General features: G+C 42.2%; 1 protein-coding gene across 4 annotated transcripts in view; it reads right to left on the bottom strand.

The window, feature by feature from the left end:
- Positions 1-25,919, bottom strand: part of SH3PXD2B (SH3 and PX domains 2B) — a 102,057-nt gene that overhangs the window by 42,449 nt on the left and 33,689 nt on the right. For all 4 annotated transcript variants that reach the window (XM_080997120.1, XM_080997121.1, XM_080997119.1 and 1 more), the window contains exon 3: positions 14,368-14,443. In XM_080997120.1, the coding sequence (XP_080853246.1) occupies positions 14,368-14,443 (76 nt within the window). The remainder of the gene's footprint in view (positions 1-14,367; positions 14,444-25,919) is intronic.

Here is a 25,919-nt window from a genome sequence, read left to right as displayed (position 1 = left end):
ATGCACTGTATGTACTCCAAGAGAGAGGACCAACGGAAACATTCAAAGATGCTTACTATAGACAGGTCTGGCCCTAAGTGAGACAGTTGCCTCAGGAGGACAGAGCTTGGAGTGTCATGTGGCCTGCTACACTAGCCTGCTATCTTCAGCTGCAGTAGAAGAAACTGTCCTTTCATCAGTATTGGAATTCCACCAGTCCAGCTGGCTTCTGTATGTGCCTTGGGGAAGGGTGCCATATTGTCCTTCACCTCAGGCAGCAAAGAATCTTGAGCCAGCCCTGGCTGAAATAACTCTGTCCTTATCCATTTGAGCGCATGTTTATGTCAAACTCTTGACTAGTAAGAGTTATCACAGGTGGAGGGGCAGACAGCTAGCCTAGAATCTATTTGCCCAACGAGCTAGTTTTGCAAATTCAAAGAAGAAATTAAGATAGTCAATTGTTTTCAAATTAATGACCGTCTGTTTGCCTTCTGAAGTTGCATAGCACCATGCAGGACTGTACCCCAATTGGATCTGATGACTCCTGAATGTTTGAACCACCCCAGGGAGGGAAGAATCTGTGTACAGAGCCTGAATGACAACTGCACAGGAGTTCCGCAAAGGAGTAACTTTTCAAAAAATATGATGTAGTAGAAAAGGCGTTCACAACTTTTTCTTCCAAGTTCAACAGCCCATATGAAGTTTCCCACCATCGTAGCTGCAGTTCTGAAGCAAGGAACATGGAAATTTGAATCAATCTGTCAGCAAGTCAAGATTGTGAAGAAGTCCTTCATGGAAAAGTTTAAGATGCTGACTCCTTTCTTATATCCACAATGGAACAAATTTCATTATCTTGGGGCTGGGGCCCTTGTTTTATTGACAAGAATTTTGGTCCAAATTCTCTGTGGCCACAAATTATAAAATGTAATGTGCCACTACATCAACTAAAATCATCATGGAATTTTCATTATATTTTTCCAGTTGGTAGAAACTGGATATTCCAGTAACTAGGGTCAGCAGTGCTTCTTTCTATATTTAGAACTCAGACAGCAATTGGGTTGGCGTCTCTCCAAGATTCACTCAGTCACCAGAGTTGAAAGAAAATTTATAACTCACATTTTCTTATTGATGTGCACATAAAACATGCAAGCAATCAGAGTAAATGGCCAGTTAATCTCTCTAGCCATTTGCACAAGCAATCACAGTAATGCATGTTCATTTCTTCAACACATCCATGAACATTATGGCTTTTCTATTTGATCCAGAGATATTGCATTCTTTTAAACTTTTGTGGGGTTTTTTAAGGCAGCAGACAATAGAGTAGGAAAAGCACAAGTGCTCTATGAGGACTCACAGAAAGCAGAACACAGCTCTCACATTTTCAGCTGGTGAAAGACACACCGCTATGCTTCCTGTACCAATTAATCTGGTCTGATACAGTTTAAACAACATTAGTGCCACATTTTTATTATTGTATGTGGGGCTAATTAATGAGAATGGATCCTGACAAGACAAAGATCTCGTGGTTGAGTGGTCCCCAGGTACAGGACCTGGGTTATTTATCTGTTCTGGATGGAGTTCCACTCTCTCTGTAGAAAGAGGCATGCACTTTGGGTGTGCTCCTGGAACCATCTCAGCCATTAAGAGGCCCAGGTGATGATATGTGCGGCTCATAATGCCTACTACCAACTTCGGCTGGCACAACAAATATTCCCTTTCCTGTATAGTACCAGGTGCACAACCTGCAGCCCTCCCGATGTTTCTGGACTACAACTTCCATCAGCCCCAGCCAGCATAGCCAGTGATCAGGGATGATGGGAGGTGTGGTCCAACAACATCTGGAGGGCCACAGGTTGTGCACCCCTGCTGTACAGGAATAGTTTGTCTATTGTGGCCTACGCATTGGCAACCTCGCAATTAGGCTACGGCACTGCATTATATGTGGGACGATCCTTGCACCTGCTCCAGAGGTTGCAGCTCGTGCAAAATTCAGCACTAGAGTGCTGAGTGAGGCAACTTACTGTACACGTGTCATTTGCGTTAAAAAAGAGAGAAAAGCACCAGCTGCCCGTTAGTCATTTTCAAGGTTTTGTTGTTGTTTAGTCGTTTAGTCGTGTCCGACTCTTCATGACACCATGGACCAGAGCACGCCAGGCACTTCTGTCTTCCACTGCCTCCCACAGTTTGGTCAGACTCATGTTTGTAGCTTCGAGAACACTGTCCAACCATCTTGTCCTCTGTCGTCCCCTTCTCCTTGTGCCCTCGATCTTTCCCAACATCAGGGTCTTTTCCAGGGAGCCTTCTCTTCTCATGAGGTGGCCAAAGTATTGGAGCCCCAGCTTTACGATCTGTCCTTCCAGTGAGCACTCAGGGCTGATTTCCTTAAGAATGGATAGGTTTGATCTTCTTGCAGTCCATGGGACTCTCAAGAGTCTCCTCCAGCACCATAATTCAAAAGCATCAATTCTTCGGCGATCAGCCTTCTTTATGGTCCAGCTTTCACTTCCACACATCACTACTGGGAAAACCATGGCTTTAACTATACGGACCTTTGTTGGTAAGGTGATGTCTCTACTTTTTAAGATGCTGTCTAGGTTTGCCATCGCCTTTCTCCCAAGGAGCAGGCGTCTTTTAATTTTGTGGCTGCTGTCACCATCTGCAGTGATCATGGAGCCCAAGAAAGTAAAATCTCTCACTGCCTCCATTTCTTCCCCTTCTATTTGCCAGGAGGTGATGGGACCAGTGGCCATGATCTTCGTTTTTTTGATGTTGAGCTTCAGACCAACTTTTGCGCTCTCCTCTTTCACCCTCATTAAAAGCTTCTTTAATTCCTCCTCACTTTCTGCCATCAATGTTGTGTCATCTGCATATCTGAGGTTGTTGATATTTCTTCCGGCGATCTTAATTCCGGCTTGGGATTCATCCAGCTCAGCCTTTCGCATGATGAATTCTGCATATAAGTTAAATAAGCAGGGAGACAATATACAGCCTTGCCGTACTCCTTTCCCAATTTTGAGCCAATCAGTTGTTCCATATCCAGTTCTAACTGTAGCTTCTTGTCCCACATAGAGATTTCTCAGGAGACAGTTGAGGTGATCAGGCACTCCCATTTCTTTAAGAACTTGCCATAGTTTGCTGTGGTCGACACAGTCAAAGGCTTTTGCATAGTCAATGAAGCAGAAGTAGATGTCTTTCTGGAACTCTCTAGCTTTCTCCATAATCCAGCGCATGTTTGCAATTTGGTCTCTGGTTCCTCTGCCCCTTTGAAATCCAGCTTGCACTTCTGGGAGTTCTCGGTCCACATATTGCTTAAGCCCGCCTTGTAGAATTTTAAGCATAACCTTGCTAGTGTGTGAAATGAGTGCAATTGTGCGGTAGTTGGAGCATTCTTTGTTACTGACTTTTAAAGCTAAAACAATTTAGGACCACCTTCCCTTGTACAGACCCAGACAAACTGTTCACCCTTTAGAGAAGGCTCTGATGGCCAGACCATTATAGTGTGTCATAATGTGATAGAACAAAAGCAGGTTCTTTCAGAGTCTAGAACACTATTTGGGAAGCTTCCACTGTGCTGGCTTTAAATGCCTACGAAAAACATGCTCATTTCTTCAGCCTTTCTGTGTCTCTATTTTCTGATCACACGGCTGGAACATTTCTGTAGTAATTTTTCACGAAATATTTTACTGGGTTACTAATGCATTTTGATATTATGTATTTATTTATTTATTGCTTGTGATACCATACTTTATGCAAACAGTTTAGAGATTTTGTTGTATTAAGTAGCATACAAGTCAAACAAACAAGGGATTTCCAGTAACGTCAAGATTTGTTTATAGTTTAGTTACAAGCAAGCCTTTAATATAGCCTTACAAATATGAACATTACAAATTTCCTAGAAATATTTAAAAACATTCTAATCAATTTATGTATATAGAGAGCAGTTGCGTGTTTTAACCTGATAAATTAAATAAAGGTATATAGCAGAGTTTGTAAGAAGCCAGCTAGTCATAAATATACACAAAATTTCTCCTCTCCTTGACTGCTAGGGGAAGTGACAGATACAGGAACTCTGCCAGCATCTTAAGATGTAGAAATGCTACTGGCTCCTTCTCCCTCCACTCCAAGGAGCAGGCATTTTATTTATATAGAATGCCCTGCCCTATTCTGAAGTCTCAGGGCAGTTACACTTTAAAAAAATCACCATAGTAGCCTTCTCCCCTTTGCAGCGGTTTCCTTTGCAAAGGCAACCATTAATGTCCCACACACAAAACCTTCCAAGAGACATAAATATTAAAGAAGCAATCTTGAAAGAGGCAGGCACCCTCCAATTATTCAGGCCACATTTTTATGACATGAACTGACCCCATACTTTTTTTTTTAAAAAAAAGAATGTATTTCTGCATAATTTAGCCATTTACTTTCAGCACAACTCTGCAAGAAAGAAAACCATGAAACAGAAACAGAAACATCAGCACTGTGTTTAGGAAAGAGTTCAAAGCCAAGTCCTTTAAAAGATACTCATACAAATATGCTTCCTTATTCCTAATGAGATTTGATTTGTTCTCAATTTTACATTCGACATCTGCAAGTATAATAGCTTCAGGTATAAAATGTTGTCTTTATTTCTAAAGCGGGCAATGCCAATGTGTGGAAATGTTGCTATTTAGGTTTGTGCTGTTCTGAAAATGGATTATAAGCACTTGCATTCCCACAACAGAGGATTTCCAAGGCAGCAATCCTGGTCAGTTGAAAAGAGCTGGACTAAGCATCCAAGCTTTGAAATAGGAGTGATGGAGAGCACAGCAATGGTGAGGTTTGTAAATCTACCACAAATTGCATCATATGCCATATGTGAAGAACTTCTACATTAGAACAAACAACTTCAGTTTCTAGAGACAGACAAGGCAGATTGCAATCGCAAATCCTTTAATCATTTAGCCATTTATATTCCCTTCCTTGGACAGTTCCATGTACCAAAATGCCTGCTCAAGAGGCTTCTTATCTGAGCATTCAAAGGGCAGGGATAGAAAAGGTCTGTTTATTTGCTTTTTAAAACCTCTCTCTCAATCACAAAATAATGTATAGCTGTTTTAAAAGCCCGCTCCTTACAAAGTCAACTATTAAAAGATTTCAAGTTTGTCACTTTAAGAAACTGCAAGTTAGCCGTTTCCCAAAAGGCAATCATTTCAATTAGCTAAGTTGTTTTGGTAGCCAATATGGCAAGCACCAAATATTGTTGAACCTGTGGCCCTCCATGTCACTGGAATACAGCTTCCATCATCCCTAATCACTGCTCATGTTGGCTAATAGGACTAATGGGAGATAGAATCAAACAATATCTGGAAGGTCCCCCATCAGTACCGTGATTTAAAGGGTAGCCAAAGTACCACCACTCACATTTTTTTAATATTTAAAGCTCAAAGTATACATGGGTTGGAATGCAAAACTATTTCCAGCAATTATAACAAAAATATCTGGGGTCATTTTAGACATCAGATAAATAGGTTGCATGCTACATAAAGGAAACCAGCAAAGCTATGTATGGGTACAATCCCCAGTGAAGAGGTAAGGCTTCACATCCCAAGCAGGCAATGTCAAAGACACCAGAAAAATCTGCACAGGAATATCCAATTACATTAACTTCCTCAATCTCCTTGCTTACATCAATTCATTTGGTTATTGCTTTTTCAACATCTGAGAGTATTAGGGAAAATCCTACATGGAAACAATATAAGGCTAAACTCTAGGAGCAGAGAAAGAAGTTCAGCTGAAAAGAGTCAAGACAGACTTTCTGCTAGGTAATTATCGAGCTGTTTTCAAACTAAATCAGTTCTTGTGTCATCACAAAGGAGCGAAGGCTGCTAACATACTAACATACATGAAGAGCTATGTGCATAAATATATATTCTCCTTAGAGATAGTTGCCTGGAAAAGTTTAACTGCAACTCTGATTTCATATTTAACAAGCATTGTACTAAGTCATACTAGGCGGCCTGAAAATTTATTTTATCAAGCAATTTTATTAAACAACTCATTTTTAAGGATAGAGGGAAAACTTTCCACCCCACATCACTGGGGTTTCTGTCAGATGTTGGATGGTGAGTCCCATCCCTCTTTGTACCTGTACAGCACTCAGGGTGGGCAGTGATTCAGCTGGCTACACCTTTTTTTAGGAAGCAAGGTTATCTTTTGGCAGAAGCTGCATTCTATGCAGAAAGTGCACCCGCCATACCTTTGAATGTAATTACGTACTGTGACTGTATTTCCTCACCATTCTCTTCCCATCCCACTTTTACACTTTTGAAAGAAATACACTTTTCATCACCTCTCAAATTACACCCTGTCTGGCTTGGCCTCCAGTTCACTTTTAAACATATGGACATCATCTCTTTCCAGGAGGAAAAATTAGTTGCCTGGAATAGGCAGATATGCAATGCGGCTACAGCTTCAAAGAGTGCTTACCACAAGAGTGGCACAGCGGCCTACTGTCAACATCAAATTAAATGGCCTTGTGAGTGCTGGTTACAGGGACACATCCTTCCGAGAGAATGCAATACAATTTTAAATGTATGCCAGGGGCTGCATGGTTGTGACACAGCATAAGGTGGAATGGCAAACAAAATCAAAGTTAATTGGGTCCAGACAGTCCAGGCAGCAAACGAAAGGCTGTACTAATAATTCTACTCACTATTCTATTATGCTGAGGTGATGTACTGCAGTGGCTAAGAGACAGCACTATGAACCAAGAAGTCCAAAGACTGAAACTTACCACGTCATGCACATGAGGGTTAAGTGCCTCACTCTGACAGTAATGGTTCAGATTCAACTTTTCACTGGTCTTGGGGAGGGGGGTGCATCTGAACTCTACTTGAAGCTTTGCCTGAGCAAAATAAGAACACAAGTACATGCCTCCCCCCCAGGTTGCCATGATTCTACAGGGAGTGTTCAAGAAATCTGATGAAAAAAGGCTAACAGGATCTCAAGCAGCGCAGCATGGGAGGGAGGCAGAAAGCAGATAACAATCTAACTTCAACATTTTTATCCTGTTAAATCTTCTCCTTTGGAAGTCCGCCATGGTCTTCAGCTTAAGCTTCCACAAAAGCAATTTCACAGCCAAAGTTAAAAACTTTGGCTTTGGGCAAAGTTTTGTTTCCATACAGTTCTATCCAGCCCCTTCAAGGAAACACTGGTGGGAACAGCCTCTAGATCACCATGGATATAGGGAGTTTGGAAAACTTAGTTCTGCTTATAAAAGCTGCTTCCTGAAAGATTTGGCAGACACTACACATAGCTAATCTAGAGGAGCTCATTTGTTGTTTCAGCTCTCTTTCTTTCTTGGGGTCTCCCTCTTTCAATTTCCCTGCCAACCCACCTTTCATCTGTAGAGCATTCTGCACAGTTGCTTGGACATTCAGAAGAGGGCATAGCCTCTTATTCTACCACAGCTTGTGAGCAGAGTTATGTATTTTGCAAGTTCATGACGTAAAAATAAACTATACATACCTACGACCATTTTAGGCTGAAGTAGGTTTGAGGTCCTGGTTAGGAAACAGATGTTAAACTACAACAGTTGTTTAATTAAACCAGGATGTAAGTACCAAGAATGGGAAGAATCACAGGGAGAGGCAAGGAGGGAGTACATGGTCTCATCACTCATCTCCAGCTACTGAACTAAGGTTCAGAAAGCCAGAAACTGAGCATCTGAATCAGGACAGAGGCTATTAAAAATAAATAAATCTACAGTTTGATATAATTTGTCCTTCCTGTGTGGGTACCTTGCAAAGCCCTTTAGGAGCTACTTCACACTGCTCCTTTAAACCTCTGAAATCAGGGCACCTTAGAAAGTCTGCTCACTTTGGTTGCATGTGCCTTCCAGGGCGAGAGGAGAAATAAGCCTTTTTCAAACCCCTGAATGGACCTTTGCAGAACACCACATAAGGTGACAAATGCGTGAGACAACCTACCTGTCAATCATGTGATGTCATGAAAGTATCATGAGACTGATGAGGTCAAACCTGATAAAGGTTCCCACCCCTGCCTTACATGATCAATATCCTATCACATCATAACAATTTATTGGTCTGTGAAGTTTCCTGGTACTGTTAGGATGGATGTTAGCTTATTGTGTGACCTCCAGGTCTGCTGGAAATGTCAAATGATACTAAATCATTTCACCATCATTTCAAAAGGCTTGTCTACTATTTATTTGAACTTTGCTTAGCCCTAAAGCAGTGTGTAAATGGAGTGAGAATAATGATGCAGAAACTTCAGGGTATTTTACCTTGATTCATGTTTCCATGGATTTTTCAAGTAGTTTGCAGTTTTTTATTCTGTGCATCTAAGAGCTCCGAGCAAGAAATGGCATTAGATTGGTCAAAGGCTTTAAATACTACCTTCTGCATTTCCAAACAATGCCAGAGCCATCTGGGTATTAAAAGCAAACAAATAAACAAACAAACAAACAAACAAACACCTGTGGCATTAGAAAACATAACCCTCAACTAAAACCAACACATCAGGACTCTGCTGGTCTGAGCTGTTATGCACATGAACAGTTTTCATGATTCATAGAGAGAATTTTCTAATATTCCTAAAGAACTAAATATTGTTGAATGCCAACTGCGCAAGATACAATATTTCATACCAAGTGTTTCCAACTTTCCTCTAATCAAAAGAGGCTGCCTTGGATCTACAGACTACAAAGCCACCTCCGGAAGTAGCTAGAGGAAAACTCTATATAGTGGTACCTTGGTTTACAGACTTAATCCGTTCCGGAACTCCATTCTCAAACCGAAACCATTCTTAAACCGAGGCACACTTTCCCTAATGAGGTCTCCTGCCGCCAGTGGCCTTCCACCGTTCAGATTCGGTTCTTACACCAAGGTAAAGTTTACAAACCGGGACACTACTTTCGGTTTTGCGGAGTTCATAAACCAAATCGTTTGTAAACAGGACTGTTCTTAAACTGAGGTACCACTGAACTCTTGCAACTTCAAGAAGATTTTGTAGCGCACATCTGAACAAGGTTAAACCCACTCTCTGATAAACTTCATTCTTATAGAAATGGTGAAACAGCACACAAGAGAAGCCCCTGTTTATATCAGTGTTTAAGGCACAGACCTCTGCTATGTGTTGCTGGCTAAATAATAGTAGTGTCCTCGTTCTCATAATGGTTGCTCAGTCTTTTTAAAAATGCACATCTATAACATGAGCAGTGAGGAAAGGAACAGGGAATGATTTCCATTACAGAAACAGTTTTATGGTAGCATTTAGAGAACTTTTTCAAATCTGAATACCAAAGTCTTTCCTAATGGTTTCAGAGGTAATCCCACACTAAAAACTAAATCTTCACTTAAAAAAAAAAAGAGGGAAAGAACTGATTGGGTGTTGCTATAAGAAACAAAACTAGAACCAATGGCATTTGTTCCCCACAGAAAAATATTTTGCGTGCTGAATCAAAAATGCTTCCTTGGTTCCTATCAAAGGCCTCAAGTCTGAATGTGTTATAGTTTTGTGAAGAATGCTAGAGGCAGCTGGATGGGGAGGATCACTGGAAACATTTTTTTTTTCAGGCGACAGAAACCACAATGTATAATGTTACCAATCAGGGCTTCCCAGAAAGCAGCATATTTGAAACAGAAAGCAGGAGCCAAATACCCACACTGGTAATGAAATTCAAGCGTTAGTATGCTATTGTGAGTGGGATGCAGAAAAAGCAAATTATAAGGGTGTGGGCGTGTGTGTGTGTGTGTGTGTGTGTGTGTGTGTGACCATTTTAAAAAAGGCGGAACACAGATAGGACTAATTTCTCCATAATATTAACCATTGGGCTACATGCTTAATATGCTACTCCTCTGGGCCAGATGTCTCCCACCCCGTTCCCAAGCTTCTTCTCGGGGGAGAGTTGGAAGGGCATCCAACATAAACATTTCTGCTGTACATAAGCTATTCTGTTTCTCCCTCCTCTCTTGAATTTCCAATCCATTTGGTCTTGGAAACACAGGAGGGTTGCTCCAATGGCTTGCATAAGGAGAGATTTAGAATGCTGCAGGGACATGGCCATTGGCAGTGGCCAGGATTTTGCTCCACCTCAGGGTTTGCTCCTGCCAGAGGAGCCAGGACGAACTCGGAGAGCTGTGCAGAGTCTGCAAGCCTGAGTTGGGCTTACTGATTTGGTAGGCGCAGATCGGGGAGCTTGATCTTCCCATGCCAAAGGTCCCCTGGCCCCTGGCTGTCAAAGGCTGTGCTTGGCCAGGAAAGATCTCCATCCCGGTGGCCCAAAGCATTTGTGAGCCCGGGAAGCTGGTGAAACTTATCCAGCTGGGATTAAAATCCAAGCTAGAGAATGATTCAGGGTCTTGTACAGCTTCCATTCCCTTTGGAACAGACTTTTAAAAGCTCCTCTGAGTTCAGCTTCAGATAACTTTGCCATCATCCCTGCTTTCCAGTGTAAAAATATTTCATAAAAAGAAAGACACGGGAAGGCATTTAGCAGGCAAAACACACCAGTCAGGGCAACCTTTCTGGAGGTGAGCCTTCCTCTGCTTTCCAAAAATAGGTTGCAATGCTTCAGAAACAGAATGAAGCCGAAATGTAATTCCTGTTTTTCCAAGTCTTGGATGCTGTCAGTTGGGCCTGGTACTATGCTCCCTGCCCCCCACCCCACCCCCAATCCCACTCTGCTGGAATGAAAAATTGCACAGCAAACTTTTTTTCTTTGCATCCAAGCCAGAGTTAGGCTTGTTTTGCTGATACCACAATTTATGGAACAGCTGGAACCAGAATGCACCTCCTGGAAGTAGCCATGGTGGTTGCTAAATTGCAATTACACCCACGTATACAAAAGGCACTCAGGTGCAAAATCGAATCTTTTAAAGGGCTTTACCAGACATATGAGCCTAAATGACTCCCTCCACCTTAAGCAGCAGAAAAATGGTTGAAATTTGCGGTGCTATAATGAAATCATGAAGTAGCAATTTTAGGGGTTCCCATTCTCTCCCATGCTCTCTCCTAAACCTAAACCCCTCACTGATCATATCTTTAAAAGTTTCTGTGTTTTCAGCACCAGATGTAGCAAAATTTCCTTTGCTGACCTGCTAAATCATCTCCAGTATCAGCAAGGAAGAGGACAGGTAAGGGGAATTGGAGGATATGGGAATTGTGAGAAAGGAGTTAGGAAACTACAATTGGGAATGAAGAAAACTAACTTTTGTATGTATTTAAGGAATTTTTTACACTGCTTTTCAGAGTCTTCCAAAGGCAACTTACAAATGTGACTGTAAGCATAATGAAATTTAAACGCATAAGTAAGAATACTCCAATGCCAAACTCAGAACAGCAATTTTAAAAGCACAGCATGCAACATCTCAGTAACAGGTGAACTAAAACATCCATTTAAAAAACCGGAGCTATGCATACCATTTCCAGGGGAAAGCTCCAAATATGTGGGGTCACTACTCAGAAGACCCTCACCATGACAATGAACCTGAGAGCAAGTCCTCTGGCACTGATTTAATGTGCCAAACATTTAGGATTTCCAAAGGTCAGTGCTTTAAGCCAAGTCCAGAAATGAATAGGCCACTATTGTTACTAATATTGCATCAGTTGAATTTGTTGAATAATCTTTGAAGACAGCCCTGTGTGAAGCAGTCTAGTATGGCTAACTGAAGCCTGTGCAACTCAGGCAAGATCTGCTTTTTCCAAGATCTAGTTGGCCAGATGCAAAACTCCCGCTAGCAAAAGGCTAGCCAGCAGTAGCACCTGTACTATCATATATGGTCTGGGTCAATAACTTTCAAGAGCGTGAAGCCCTGTCTAAATTATTGCATACCTCCATCCAGAACAGCATGCTTCCTAACCCACAGAACTTCTTCCAAATCTGGATTTAGCTTCTGCCTTCAGACATGTATCTGTTCAGGATTTCCACAGCTTCCCTTGGGATGAGCAGGTGGAAAGAACAGCATGCCATTTGCAAACCAACAGCATTGCAGCCCGACTGCCTGGATTATTAATATTATTATTATTAATATACCACCCTATACCTGGAGCTCTCAGGGCGATTCACAGACCAAAACCATCATCTCCCAACATCTGATGCACAGAGAGATTTGCTTCTCATATATATATATATATATATATATATATATATGGAGGATGAATCCTTTCAGCCCCTCGGTGTAGTAGTCTCAAGTTGTACAGCCCAGCCATAGGCTTATTTTATTTTTATATAATGCTCCCAATACATAATTTCAAGGCAACTTCACAATTTCAGCAGTGCAACATTTAAAGCAATGAAACATGCAACAGTTAAAATCTTTTACTATCCGTGAGAACTAGGTTTAAGATGTGCATCAGAAAAAAGGCTGTGAAGCAAAGAGGGGTTTACACCAAAACAGCCTCCCTTCGCTGAGCTTATCAGCAGTCACTTAAAGACACACACAACTCCCTCTGTGAATTAACGGGAAGGCTCCATTTTGCATGACAGATGCAGAACAGCATCCACCAGCCTGTTAAAATGTACACTTTTTCTGGGTTAAAAAAAAAGTGTGTTATTCTTCTGCATGTTTCAAGAGTGGAAAAAATGAGGAGGCAGCTTTGCTACTGGGTGCAGCCATGCCTGGCTTTGGGATTACTTTTTATCCTGTAGGTTAAACACATGGCTGTGTGATTCATGTGCTAGCTGCTTCAGATTTATGCTCCTGCTATCCATGTACAAGCCTTGAGTGACACTCTAGTGGTTACACACAGATGTTAAAAGCATATGGGGGATAAGATGGTACCTCTGCAGCATCCTAAAGGCCATGAGATGGAAGTCCCACAACACCACCTTCTGAACTTGTCCCTCAAGAAAGAATCAAAGCCACCATAACACTGAGTCTCCAAGTCTCAAGCGAGAGAGATGGACCAAAATGATATAATGGTAATGAAAGTTGCTGAAAACTCCAGGAAAACCAACAAGGGTTATCTCCCCATCTACCATTCCCTGATTCAAGTCACCCACCAGTATGACCAAAGTTGTTTCAACCCAAGACCACACCAGAGACAAGACTGAAGAAGATGCAAATGATCAGTATCACACAAGACTTTTAAAGATCTGTAAGGCACAAGTGCTGCCCTGGAAAAGAGCTGTTAATCTCCAAAGGGAAAAAGCCAGAACTTCTCTCTCCCCCCCCCCCCCCCCGGGCAGCATACATATTTTAAAAAGCTAGTCAAAGTGATTCCACTGAATGAAATACAGTGGGAAGCCTTTAGCTAAAGGAGTAGCAAGGAGGAGCTATTGCTGTTTTTAAAAATAAAAATGGTATGGACATGAGGAGTGTGTATCTCTCAAAAGTTGAGCCAGTAGCAGGCACTAGGCAAATACCGTATTTTTTGCTCTATAAGACTCACTTTTTCCCTCCCCAAAAGTAAGGGGAAATGTGTGTGCGTCTTATGGACCGAATGTAGGCTGCGCAGCTATCCCAGAAGCCAGAACAGCAAGAGGGATTGCTGTTCTCACTGCGCAGCGATCCCTCTTGCTGTTCTGGCTTCTGAGATTCAGAATATTTTTTTTCTTGTTTTCCTCCTCTAAAAACTAGGTGCGTCTTGTGGTCTGGTGCGTCTTATAGAGCGAAAAATACGGTATGTCCTTCACACACTCACAATTACATTCCAGGCTGAACTTAGAACAGTTGGCTAAATTGGCAGGGGCAGGAGGGGTAAGCAACAGCAAACTGCAATTTGGATTGAGGGGAAAGAAACAGATCCACAACAGAAGTGACATATTGATAAAATATCTGAATCCTCAGCAAAAAGTCCTAATGATACAAAAACCACTGCGTATAACCTACACACAAAATGAAACAAATAAATTGCAGGAGAGGTCCAAAAGGAAAGGCTATCCTCCCAACAGTAAACACCTCGGGAGATTTTAAAACTGCAGTAATCAGCTACTCTAACATATCCTCAGTTCCTTTGCCAGCAATTGGCTATAGCATTTGGCATGTCGGCTCTAGGGCTCCCCTCCGTACTTCTCCAGGCATTTTCAGAGACCACAGTAGTGTTCAGATTCCAAAAAGCAGTAGAACAAGGTATTAAAGAAAAGCCCACATGTGTGCCACTATTCCTTTAAGATGATTATGGTGGTGATAATGATCATCATCAATCTCATCCACCCATCTGAGTGGATTGCCCCAGCCACTCTGGGCAGCTTCCAACAAAATATTAAAAACACAATAAAACACCAACCATTATAAATTTCCCTGAACAACTGTGGGTACTGAACACATAAGTTTATGTTTGAAGTATATTGTTAGTGTCTTGAGGTGTCCTGTTATACAAAGGGGAGAAGGGGCAGCAAAGAAGAGGCAACATCCCAATGGATAGATCTGTATTGTTCACCTTACAAACCTGGCAGAAAGGGTATGATTCTTTGCTTAGGGTCCTTCTGTCCTCCTTCCATTGGGAATTTGTCCAACATTTGCATCTTTAAAAAAAGGGGGAGAGAGAAAATTAAAAGAACAGCAAAAGGAACACCTAACAAATGCAATAAAATAAAATAAAATCCCACATTTTTTTAAAAGAGAGAGAGAGAGAGAGAGAGTGAGAGAGAGAAATGAGGGAAAGTACAAGCAATATAATTTAACATTAACTATCATTATTTGACAATGACAGCCAAGGAAGAAAGCCAAGCATGAGATTGGGGAGGGAGGAGATTCCACAAGAGTGCAGAATAATGTTGCTGTTTTGGAAAAGTTTTGGAGTTGATAACAAGCTCCCCCATGATGTTGGTAATGTGGGTTACTTTTCTTTCACAAAGGGTTCAACAAACATGCTCCCTTGAGTAGCCATAATGACTAGTTAGCTGGCCTCTAGAGAGTAAGACTAGCCCAAGGCTTCCTCATCACAGTAACACTAGAGAGTGGGGGGGATAGTTCTCCTACCTCTGCTTTAAAGATGACCAGACGCCTGTTATTTGTTTAAGCTCTGCACTTGGTGGGTGCCAGAAGAGCATCAAAACAAACTTTCACCTGTCTTCTTCAGCTCCAAGGTGAAGAAAGAAGGCAGATAACTATTTGTCATGCCTTCTAGGTGGCAGCTGTGGGGTTCAGGCTGCTCAAGAGGGGGCAGAGACACAGCAAGGTGGGCATGCCTCTACTACTGACTGTTTCAGCAATGCTTCAGCTTGTCTCTTGACTTCAAGAGGCAAGTGTTTAATGGGTATGACACAAGGTTTGAGACCCCACCCACTGTGTTGAGGGAATGTCCTGGAGACAACACATTTCTGGCTGGCCACCAAGACCATGCAAAAATTCTCAACCCCTGATCTCACACAACGATGAATTCAAATTTGCAAGATTCTTATCTGCACCTTCTGAAGCTCATGTCAATGGAATCAAATCCTTCAAAGCTTTTCAGAGGAGTTATACATCCCAGGAGATTCAAGTTTTCAACATGAGGGTGGGGTGGGGGTGGGCATGGCTCAATGGCAAAGCACATGTTCTGTGTGCAAAAGGTCCCAGGCTCAGTCCCCCAGTATTTCTGCATAGCAGGACTGGGAGAGGCAGAAATGCTGGAGCGTCTGTGTCAGTGGACAACACTTAGCTAGATGGACTGGTGATCTGATTCAATTATTAAGCAAGTTTATTTCCAAACTGTTATGAGATGGCACCACAGTGAATCATCAAGCAAACTTGTAGTACAGTCAATACACCATGTTCTGAGTGGAGTAGAAGCAGAACACTAAACAAACGTAATAAGAATACGGCTTGTCAGGAGTTCACTTTGAACCTTTGAGGGACAGCCAGACACATCCAAAGAACTCTGACCAAGACAAGACTCCTCACATCTCAGACCCTGCCCTCCAATATTACTTCACATACTTGGCAGGGTCTATGTTTAACAGATGCCAAATTTTCAGGGTCTCTGTTCACATGCATCATTGCTGAAAAGTCAACTGCCTATGTATTCATATTGCTCCACAGGATAGGTTTCTAAGCATTTCACAAAAACAACAACAGAACTTCAATAAAATCATGATGCATCACATGAAAGGCAAGAATTGGGGGGGCGACACACCTCAAATTAAGAAAGTTTCCAATTTCAGCCAAATCAATGAAACAACGATCACTACTTGCTTTCTAGAGCTCATTAGGGAAGATACTAGGTCAACTTCCCAGGGCAGGGAGTCCACAAGAAGTGCATCATCATTGTTCTTTAAGTCCCTGCAATTTTCAGCATAGCACCACTTCGTCTACAATGCATATTCACATATGTGCGTCAAAAATATGGTGAACAGTAGAACACAGGTATGTTTTGTATGTAATATATGTAATGTAATATTAAGTATATATTGTTTTGTAATGTATTGATATTTATAATAAAATGATAAAAAAAACACACAGGTAGCTAAGAAGCTGGATTCCAATGGCCATCAGTCCCAGCCACTATGGGCAATGGTCAGAGATGTTCCAGTTGTGGCCCAGCAATATCTTGGGGGGGAGGCACCATTTTTACTATCCTTGCACAACAGCCATCGCTCAAGTTGTTTGGGACTATCATACAAATCTGGTCAAGTTCCTTTCGTTCCTCCAGTGCTGGAGCGGTAAACAAATCCTTCAACGGGTTAATCCAAAAACTTTAATTCATTGCAGAACTGTAGCTTTCTTTCATCCACAGTACACTGAAGCAAACAGTGATTACCTCATTAATATCATTCCCTTCCTGGAAATCACCCAGACTGGTGACTTAACAGATGCTTGCCTCTGTCAATGATAAAATATGAATCACTGGCTGGACACTGAGGGAACTGCTGTCACCAGAAAGTGGCAGTGCCACAAGTCCACCCTTGCCAGATCAGGGGGAAGAGCCCCTACTTGCAAAAAAACAAAACAAAAAAACAACAACAAAAAACCCACATCTTCATCTAAGTTGTAAACACATTCAACAATTCTACAATTAATACCTTTTGGCAATGGTATCAGGCCAACACAGATCAAAACAAACCAGACAAAAATGTGTAACAATTGGAAAGCATGAAATGGAGATGCAAACAGAATGGAGACAAGCAATGTCAATGGGTACAATTAATACAGAGCAGAGAAAGGATATGAACCCCAACTCTAAATATTTGCTGACCCTCCCATTCACTGTTACAACAGTATGCACACTTTACTAAAAGCAAATTCCACCAAATCAATTCCCCTTAAAGTCATTCCTACATCCAGTATTCCTCTGCTTCCCCTTCCTAAACAAAGAAACCCTCTTTTCCAACTTTTTACACTTGGTAAACAACCCAGGCAGGTCAGCTCCTTCTGCCTCTGCCCCTTCAGCCCCCTGTTCTCATTAAAGTTGCCTCGGGATGAATCAAGAAGACTGAAGTTGGGTTTCCAGCAGAGGGAGAAGCTTTCCCTGTTTTAAACTACCATGCTAGTCAAAAGCCTAGTGCTTGCCGATCAGAAGGTCAGCGGTTCCCTGTGCCAGGGTGAGCTCCCGTTGTTCGGTCCCAGCTCCTGCCCACCTAGCAGTTCGAAAGCACATCAAGTGCAAGTAGATAAATAGGTATCACTCCGGAGGGAAGGTAAACGGCGTTTCCGTGCGCTGCTCTGGTTCGCTAGAAGCAGCTTTGTCATGCTGGCCACATGACCCAGAAGCTGTCTGTGGACAAACGCTGGCTCCCTCAGCCTATAGAGCGAGATGAGTGCCGCAACCCCAGAGTCGTCTGCAACTGGACCTAATGGTCAGGGGTTTACCTTTACTAGTCAAAAGCCAGCTATCCAACAGCACCTCAGAAAATGAGCCAGATTCTCTCACTCATTCGTCCTCCGTGATCCAGGGGCAGTAGCAAAGTGTAAAGCCCATCTGGTGCTTCAGAAGGAACATGCAGGGAATAAGCCAGCATCTCATAGCCTTAAATTACAGCTGCCATCTTGAGGGCAAATGTCCAAAAAAACAGAATCCATACTTATTTTTAGTATGCTTTTCCTCCTGCCCTCAAGATGGCAGTGCAACGTGCCATGTAAACTGATGCATCCAACAGGTTACACTGGCCATGCCTGGATTATTCTGAAGCACTGCAAAACAGCATGCATGAAATGCTGAATGAGACATTCAGTTTTATGTAGAAGAAACCACAGGGCTCCAAACAAAGACACAGATAGCATAACAAAAGTGGAAGGGCTCAAGTGCATTCTCCACAGGAATATATTTGAAACAGACATGCAAAGTATTTGTTTGCTTGCTTTTCTGATTAAAGAAGCCACCACCTAAACATTAAACATGCCATTTTCTAAAGACAATATACTCTCCCTGCTAGCTGTAGTTACTGCACGGGTTTTGGTGCTTGTAGCAAGCCCCTGTTGCTCAATTTTGCTGTAGAATTAAAGGATTATGCAACATTATCATCTGCTCACATTAAAATTGTGCTGGGCCATTTTATGGAGAAAGGATGTAAATGACTAACACACTTCCTGTATGGGAAGGCCATTAACATTTACAGCAGACACTGGGTAAGTGATGAACTATCACTCATCACCACACTGATCCTTTGCGTAGGGCAGAAAGGAGAGACATTAACATATCTCTTGAACTGAAGGGGCGGCAATGATTTTGGGACGGGAAGTTCATGATTACATAACCACCACCAAGCTTTTCACCATATATGACAATTTTCCTTCTTTCTGAACTGTGTTCCTTGCAACAGAAGACGGATAACAGACATTGGCTGCTGTGAATGACAGACCATCAACATGTAGCAGCATGGAGCTGGCTTTCTAAATTGGTGGTCCTGGCAGCTGCATTTGGTCCTTACAAGGGAACAGGCTGAGGAATGGACTTTGGCCATTTTGATTCATCAGCACTCAGGAATTCCAGTGCAGAAACAATCACATACTTGGTGATGGGTTGCACTGACTCTTTGCCTATGTAGACCATGACCACATGTCCATCACATGAAACAGGTAACCGTTAACAACAAGCAACAGGCATAAAAACATAGTGATAAGACAACCCAGGTTCATATATGCTGAAGAATAAGATCAGGGATCTTAAAAACTGGAGAACATTTCAATCCCTTTGCAGCAAAACAAAATGTCCCTACATTTCCACAAGAAGCTAAGAAATAATTTTGACTCAAGAGGCGTTTTCCAATTTCTAGTCTACTAACATCTGACCTAGTAACCGAGGGAAAAGCAAAATCCGCTCTTGCCAGCCGTTCATTTAGTTGTTTCTTTTCCCTTAACATAATTTCAAATCCTCCATTCCAGTTTCAGAGCTGCAAGGCTGTGTCATCAAGGACAACCAAACAATCTGTGACCAAAAGCCTGGAAACCTCCAGACATCCAGCCTTGTTCCTTTATAACACAAAACACCTGTGGCGGCTATAGACAGCTGAGATACTGTTTTGCTTGGAGTGGATTATTAGCTTTTCTTCAGCCACAAGCTTATGTTTTAAACTGCTGAATGGGAAGAATGCTGCTCTCCCCACCCCCACCCACCTACCCGGTCCTGTGTGATGTGGCAGCCCACTGCCGGGACGCAGGCAGAGTTGACTCCATGTGGTCTGTCTGATTTACTCACTTGCTCACTCATTCTTCAAATAGCAGGGTGGGGGTTGGTCAGGGACCTTTTAAAGTCCTCTGCCGATTATTCTTATGTCCTTGGATTACTTAATGCACAATTATTCACTAAATAAAAGCCCACAAGCTTGTTATGATGATACCATAAGGTGTAAGGTGATGTACTTGCTATCAAAGTGGCAACTCTTTAGTTGGCAACGACCACTCCCAAGGTTTTGCAACACTTTGCTCCCTGATTGTGCATTCAACATGGCAAAATTTGCCTGAGTTTGAGCACTGAGAGCATGTGTGGATGTAGGAAATTGAAGAAATAGTTTTAAAACTAGGGCTTCAGGTGTCAGTTAGCGACAAGTTGCGATAAGCACTGAGGAAGGGTGTGCTGGGATGAGACTGAATTTTATGAAAACCTATTTTCAATGTTCCTCTTCTATCAAAACTTTAGGACAAAGAAAGCTTAGAGCCAGCATTATACAGCTTTAGAAATTTACAGTTGTTCCTTCAGCAGACCAAGTGCAACTGTGGAACCAAGTTCAAAGATAAAAGAAAGTCCCACCCACTGGTCATAACGCAACAGGGAATGTGCCAGAGTCATAAATCAGAGTGAACACCATTTGAAAGGGTGTGTGGTCAGGCTTTGTAAGTAGCAGTAAAATGACAGGAAACCCTTTGTACAACAATCTATACCTTTCAGAGAATAAGAAAGCGGAAATGTGGTGTTAAGTATGAGTGTGGGATGCAAGCAGGTTCTCTTCAACCTTTTCCAAAATTTGTTGCTTAGATCCCTCAAAGAAGGAATGATAGGAGTTAGAGATCAACATCAGCTGCAGGGCAAAGTGTTCCCTGTTCCTGCTTTATAGATGCTGGTCACATGCAAACCTGTTTATTGAACTTTTATTCCTATTTGCTTGCAGGAAGGTTATTTGACATTGAATCAAGCAACTGCTAGCCCACACTGTTCTGTGCATTGCCTCATCACTTTCCTTAAAAAATAATAATCAAAAAGTCAACAAGACTTTTTGCAAAAGTCCAATTTATTTCTGGAGGCAAGTGTTGTCCCCAACAGTTCTTTCACTAGGCTACTACTTTCACTACTTTTCACAGTATACAAAAGGGAAAGGCAAAAGGGAAATGAGTGTTCCAGTTTTCGAATGTTCTTTTGGAAGCCGAATGTCCGACGGGGCTTCCGCGGCTTCTGATTGGCTGCAGGAGCTTCCTGCAGCCAATCAGAAGCCGCACTTTGAAAGTTGAATGCTTTGGAAGTTGAATGGACTTCCAGAACAGATTCTGTTTGACTTCCAAGGTACGACAATATAGGAAAGCCTTTGTAGATCTAAAATGCAACATAGAGGAAAGGCATAAGAATATACTGGACGGACAATTTTCCAACCAACTACATGCTCCATGTTTTTGAAATTACACGTCTGTTATATTCTATGTATTTGTCTATATACATTCATTCATTCATTGTAGCAAAAAGTACTCAGAATTTTCCAAAACTGCTTTGGGGGGGGGGGGGAATCATTAAAAAAACAAAAACAGAACCAGAAATCAAATGCTAGCTGGAGTCTCAAAGAATAGAAAATCAATTCACTAGTTCAAATAAAATGTAGGTTTTTTTCTCCCCAGGTTCATTTTTATACATAAACAATACACATAAAAAGGATTGTTAAAGCCATGCACAAGGATATGGCTAATTGCTTCCGCCACCTAAAAGGCAATTGAAAACCCTATGTACTTACCTGGGAGTAAGCACTACTTAACCAGTAGGACTTACATTTAAGTAAATATGCATAGGATTGCACTGTTAATGACTATAGTGGTAGGAGCCTATAGGAGAACACGGAGCATCTCATACATCGATGAACAGTAGGTAAAGCAAGTCAAAAATAGAAGCTATAAAGGATGGCAACAGCATGAACACTGTAAGGAATTTCCTATGAAGTCACTGGAAACCTTATACATATAGCTATAAACTGTTCTAACTAGCTTAAGCATAAGAAAAATGTACAAAGACTGCAGCTGGAAACAGCAAAAAACAAATAGCATAAAGGCTGCCCCCAGAAATGCACTGGCAACACATTAAAGCCAACTTCAACTACTATACTGCACTGACCTCAGCTCTGACACCCACCCAATTAAATCTAATGAAAAGAGAAGTAAATCAGCCTGAAGCTGTTACAGTCCACAGTGGGGGTGGATGAAGAGTTGTGGTACAGCTCGGGTGAGGCTGCCTATTCCAAAGTGCAGAAAGCAAACGGCCTTGCAATGTCTCCTCTTCAGCACTCTCCTGCTCAAAAAAGGCCTTTCGTCTTTTGGCACTGCTTGCCGTTGCTCCCCTTGTCATGCCTGCCATGGATTCACCAACAGCAAGAAGTTGGAGCTCATCTACAACTTTGCCCCGAGCTTTTAAGGCACAGGTCTGTGCTTTAAAGCACAGTGTCCAAGCACTTTTTCTTACTTTCTTTCTGCCCTGGCACTTTCCCTGCAAAAATCCGCTCTTTAGCACTGAATCGGAAAAGGCAATTCTGGTTTTCTGCAAGTTCCCCAACCATGCTACTAGTTGAAACCATGCAAAGACAATGAAGCCTGTCTGGTGGCACAGTGAAGGAGCAGCCACCATTGCAGTCTCTAGCCGTCTCAGGAAACTAGTTTGAAAGTATATGTATATAAAATTTATACTGTAAACCCATGCTACAAAGTTCTAACAGAAATGGAAGAAAATAAGCTGGAAGAGAGTTTCATCCTAATGAATGAAACCTCTAGTGTGCTGAGAAAAACAGTTTCGCTTTCTGTCATCTTTACTATTCTAACAGGTTCTTGGGAATTCATTTGAAACCCAGTTTATAGTTGCTTTGTGCTCTGAATGGGCTTATGATCCTTCTGCAGACTGCTACGGACCCCTCTCTCCCCTGGCTCTTACTATTCCCTGCCTTTGTTACCTGGGCTGAGAATGAGAATGTCAGGAGGGGGACTGCATAAAGTAGACCACAGGCACTACTCCCAGGAATGCTTAAGTCACTGGCTTGGGAAGCCTTGCTGGTTTAAAGAAAAAGGGTGGTGGGATAGGTAGGAAGCTGTTCCCTTTGCCAACTATGAACATGCAAAAAGAATAAAGAAAGGGCTTGTTTTCAGTGGGGTGGAGAGTAGACTGTTAACACGTCTCACCTACTCCTACCCCTACCATGAAGAGAATTCATGACTATTAATGAAGCTGCCTTGGGGTTTTTTTTAAGCAGTTTTTTTATACTACATTAGTAAAATAAACTCCCCAGTTAAGCTAACTGGGGAAAAGAGGAAAGAGAAGATTCAGGATGTAATCCTACAAACATCTACCTACAAGTAAGTCCCCCAGAGTTCAGTGGGGCAGACAGATTATAAACCAAGGGTAGGCAAACTAAAGCCCAGGGGCTGGATCCGGCCCAATCGCCTTCTCAATCCGGCCCGCATATGGTCCAGGAATCAGCGTGTTTTTACCAGAGTAGAATGTGTCCTTTTATTTAAAATGCATTTCTGGGTTATTTGTGGGGCCTGCCTGGTGTTTTTACATGAGTAGAATGCATGCTTTTATTTAAAATGCATCTCTGGGTTAATTGTGGGGCAAAACATAATCCGGCCCCCCACAAGGTCGGAGGGACAGTGGACTGGCCCCCTGCCAAAAAAGTTTGCTGACCCCTGTATTTTTCAGACATAATGTATAGTAAATAATTTCTAGAATATAGGATTGTATCCAATTAAGTTGTCTTGCTAGTGCAAGGACTCCTGCCTGTACAATGGGGCATCTTCTCCCTGCACCGTCCCAAATTTATTCTGGGGGCTCCCCAACCCTCCATAGCAGATGGGGGGGTCATAAGAAGAGGAAGTCCCATTGAGCTGATGGAATTCCTTGTGCTAATGCAGTGACTTCATTGGTCACAGCCCCCTGTATATAGTTTTCACCACTTAGAATTACAATTAAGTGGTGTACAAATCTGTAACATAAAAGGAAAAAGTTACTAAAACTTTTAGAAGTTTTAGAATATTAATTGTCATTTATTTATCAACAATAGCAAACGTTGGCTTATAAGTATAATTTAAATTTTATCAATTTTTAAATGAGTGGCTTTGTCACATCAACTGAAATGTAAACAGCAAGAGGAAATTCTGTAGCCCTGTTAAGTACTAGCTTCATACCTGAAAGGCTAAAGCTGAAACAGGAAAAAAGTTAGACATGCCTCTCTCACCATCCCCCTCAGCAAATTGAGACTTTTTTCTTTATAGCCAAGAGCAGACATGCAGTTAGCTTCTGTTTTATGGAACTGGAGAGGAGACAGACATGGTTTTTTAAAAGACAATTTCTTTAGCAGAATCATCAAAAATGTCTGACTCCTTCAACTATACACCAGTACAGTATATAAAAGCCAGAGATAAAAGAACAGCATTGTACAGACGGCAATTGCCAGAAGTATCCCAGACTTGCCACAAAAGGATATTAGGAACAGTTCAACTGAGCCAGGATGCCATTATTAGCAGACTGAAGTCTTGTAAGAAGGCAGGAATACCTCAAGTTATTTCTCAATGGGGACCCAGACTGCCAGATGCACACAAAGAATCATTGCAACCATTTTTTTGCAACTCAAAACATGGATGGGCCAACAAAAAAATGGCAATAACCATTCTTTATAACAAAATGAAAGCTCCCATACCTTTTAGGCAAACATTACATAGCTGATAATGAGCTTTGCCTTTCCCTGTAGCTGGACAATAAGAGACACAGCTGGGGACCAATTTAACGTAAGTAATAATTATATCTGAAAACACAAAATAACACGCTACTTGTTTCTAATTGGTACCCACCCCAATATAGTACTCTACTTCCTGAACAAAAAAAGCACCTGAACCCAGGGAGAGAGCACATGGACTGTGTTAGGGTCCAAGCAAATGAAATAAAAAGGCATGTACCTCCAATTATAACCCTTGGTACTCACATCCTATTCTACCTGTTGCAGTTCATAACTCACGCATGTTATCCAACTCTAAGAGCAGGCTCATGAAAAGCAGCTAAAACCGCCAGAAAACGCTTCTGTGCAGTTCCTTCTTGTCGAGCTATCTAACATGGTTAGAACAATTCCTATGTGGGTGCAGCGATCATGGAAGTGACCAGCAAGGTAAGAAGAGCCTTGCTGGATCAGGTCAAAGCCCAGCAGTGACCAGCCAGATGCCTCTGGAAAGCCCACAAGTAGGACATGAAAGCAGACCCAAGGTGGATCCTATTTTTACAGACGTGCCACAGACCACCTGAGTGAACATGGAAAGCCCTTAAAACAACATGTTAAACCAAAAGGAATGTGTATGTAAATATATGTTTGTTGCTTTGTCCCAGTATCTCAAGTTGTTACAATTTTTTCTCCAGAAAGAAACATGAATTTCAATTAAAACAAGTGTGAGGACTAGTGGACAAACAAGATCCATGAGGACAGGTCAATGCTAAGAAGAAGAAGAAGAAGAAGAAGAAGAAGAAGAAGAGTTTGGATTTGATATCCCGCTTTATCGCTACCCGAAGGAGTCTCAAAGCGGCTAACATTTTCCTTTCCCTTCCTCCCCCACAACAAACACTCTGTGAGGTGAGTGGGGCTGAGAGACTTCAGAGAAGTGTGACTGGCCCAAGCTCACCCAGCAGCTGCGTGTGGAGGAGCGGAGATGCGAACCCGGTTCACCAGATTACAAATCTACCGCTCTTAACCACTACACCACACTGGCTCTGGATATAGAGCAGGGGTTGGCAAGGTTTACCTCGCCTGGGCTGCTTCACTCCAGCAGAGATCCCTCCGTGGGCCGGAGCCCGTGCGCCCACGATTTCTACATTTGCGCAGACACGATTTCCAGCGTCTGCACAGATGCGATTTCCGGCGCCGTGGAAGTGAGTCCCCGCGCCATGCTGTGCCGGTTTAGTGCAGTGCGCGGGGACTTGCCGAGTGAGCGGCTTGGTTCCAGGGTGGCTCGTGGGCCGGTTAAACGACCCCCGTGAGCCGCTTGTGGCCCATGGGCCTTAGGTTGCCGACCCCTGATACAGAGATCTGATTTCAGCTGTGTACAACATGTCCCCTTCTATACCTGCAAAAAGGAAAGCTCTTCTAATCAACATGCAGTGTCTGGAACACCTTCCAGCTACAAATGAGCATGCGAGTTGAAGTCTATAGAATGGGTAACAAATGCAAACACAAAACGGGGCAGTTACCAGGCATTTAAAACATAATACACAGGAAAAATAATCAATATGCCCTGCATAATTAATCACAGCAGACTACCATGGGTAAATTACTCTCTCTGGAAGAAAAATTTTGTGACAGAATGACAATGAAACAAAGAAGATAAATAGTCTTCCAGTCTCACATGCTTCCTTTCCACAAT

The sequence above is a fragment of the Podarcis pityusensis genome, assembly GCF_964106645.2.
Source record: "Podarcis pityusensis genome assembly, chromosome: 2".
NCBI classification, from domain to species: Eukaryota; Metazoa; Chordata; class Lepidosauria; order Squamata; family Lacertidae; genus Podarcis; species Podarcis pityusensis.
This window is presented reverse-complemented; position numbering and strand designations above follow the sequence as displayed.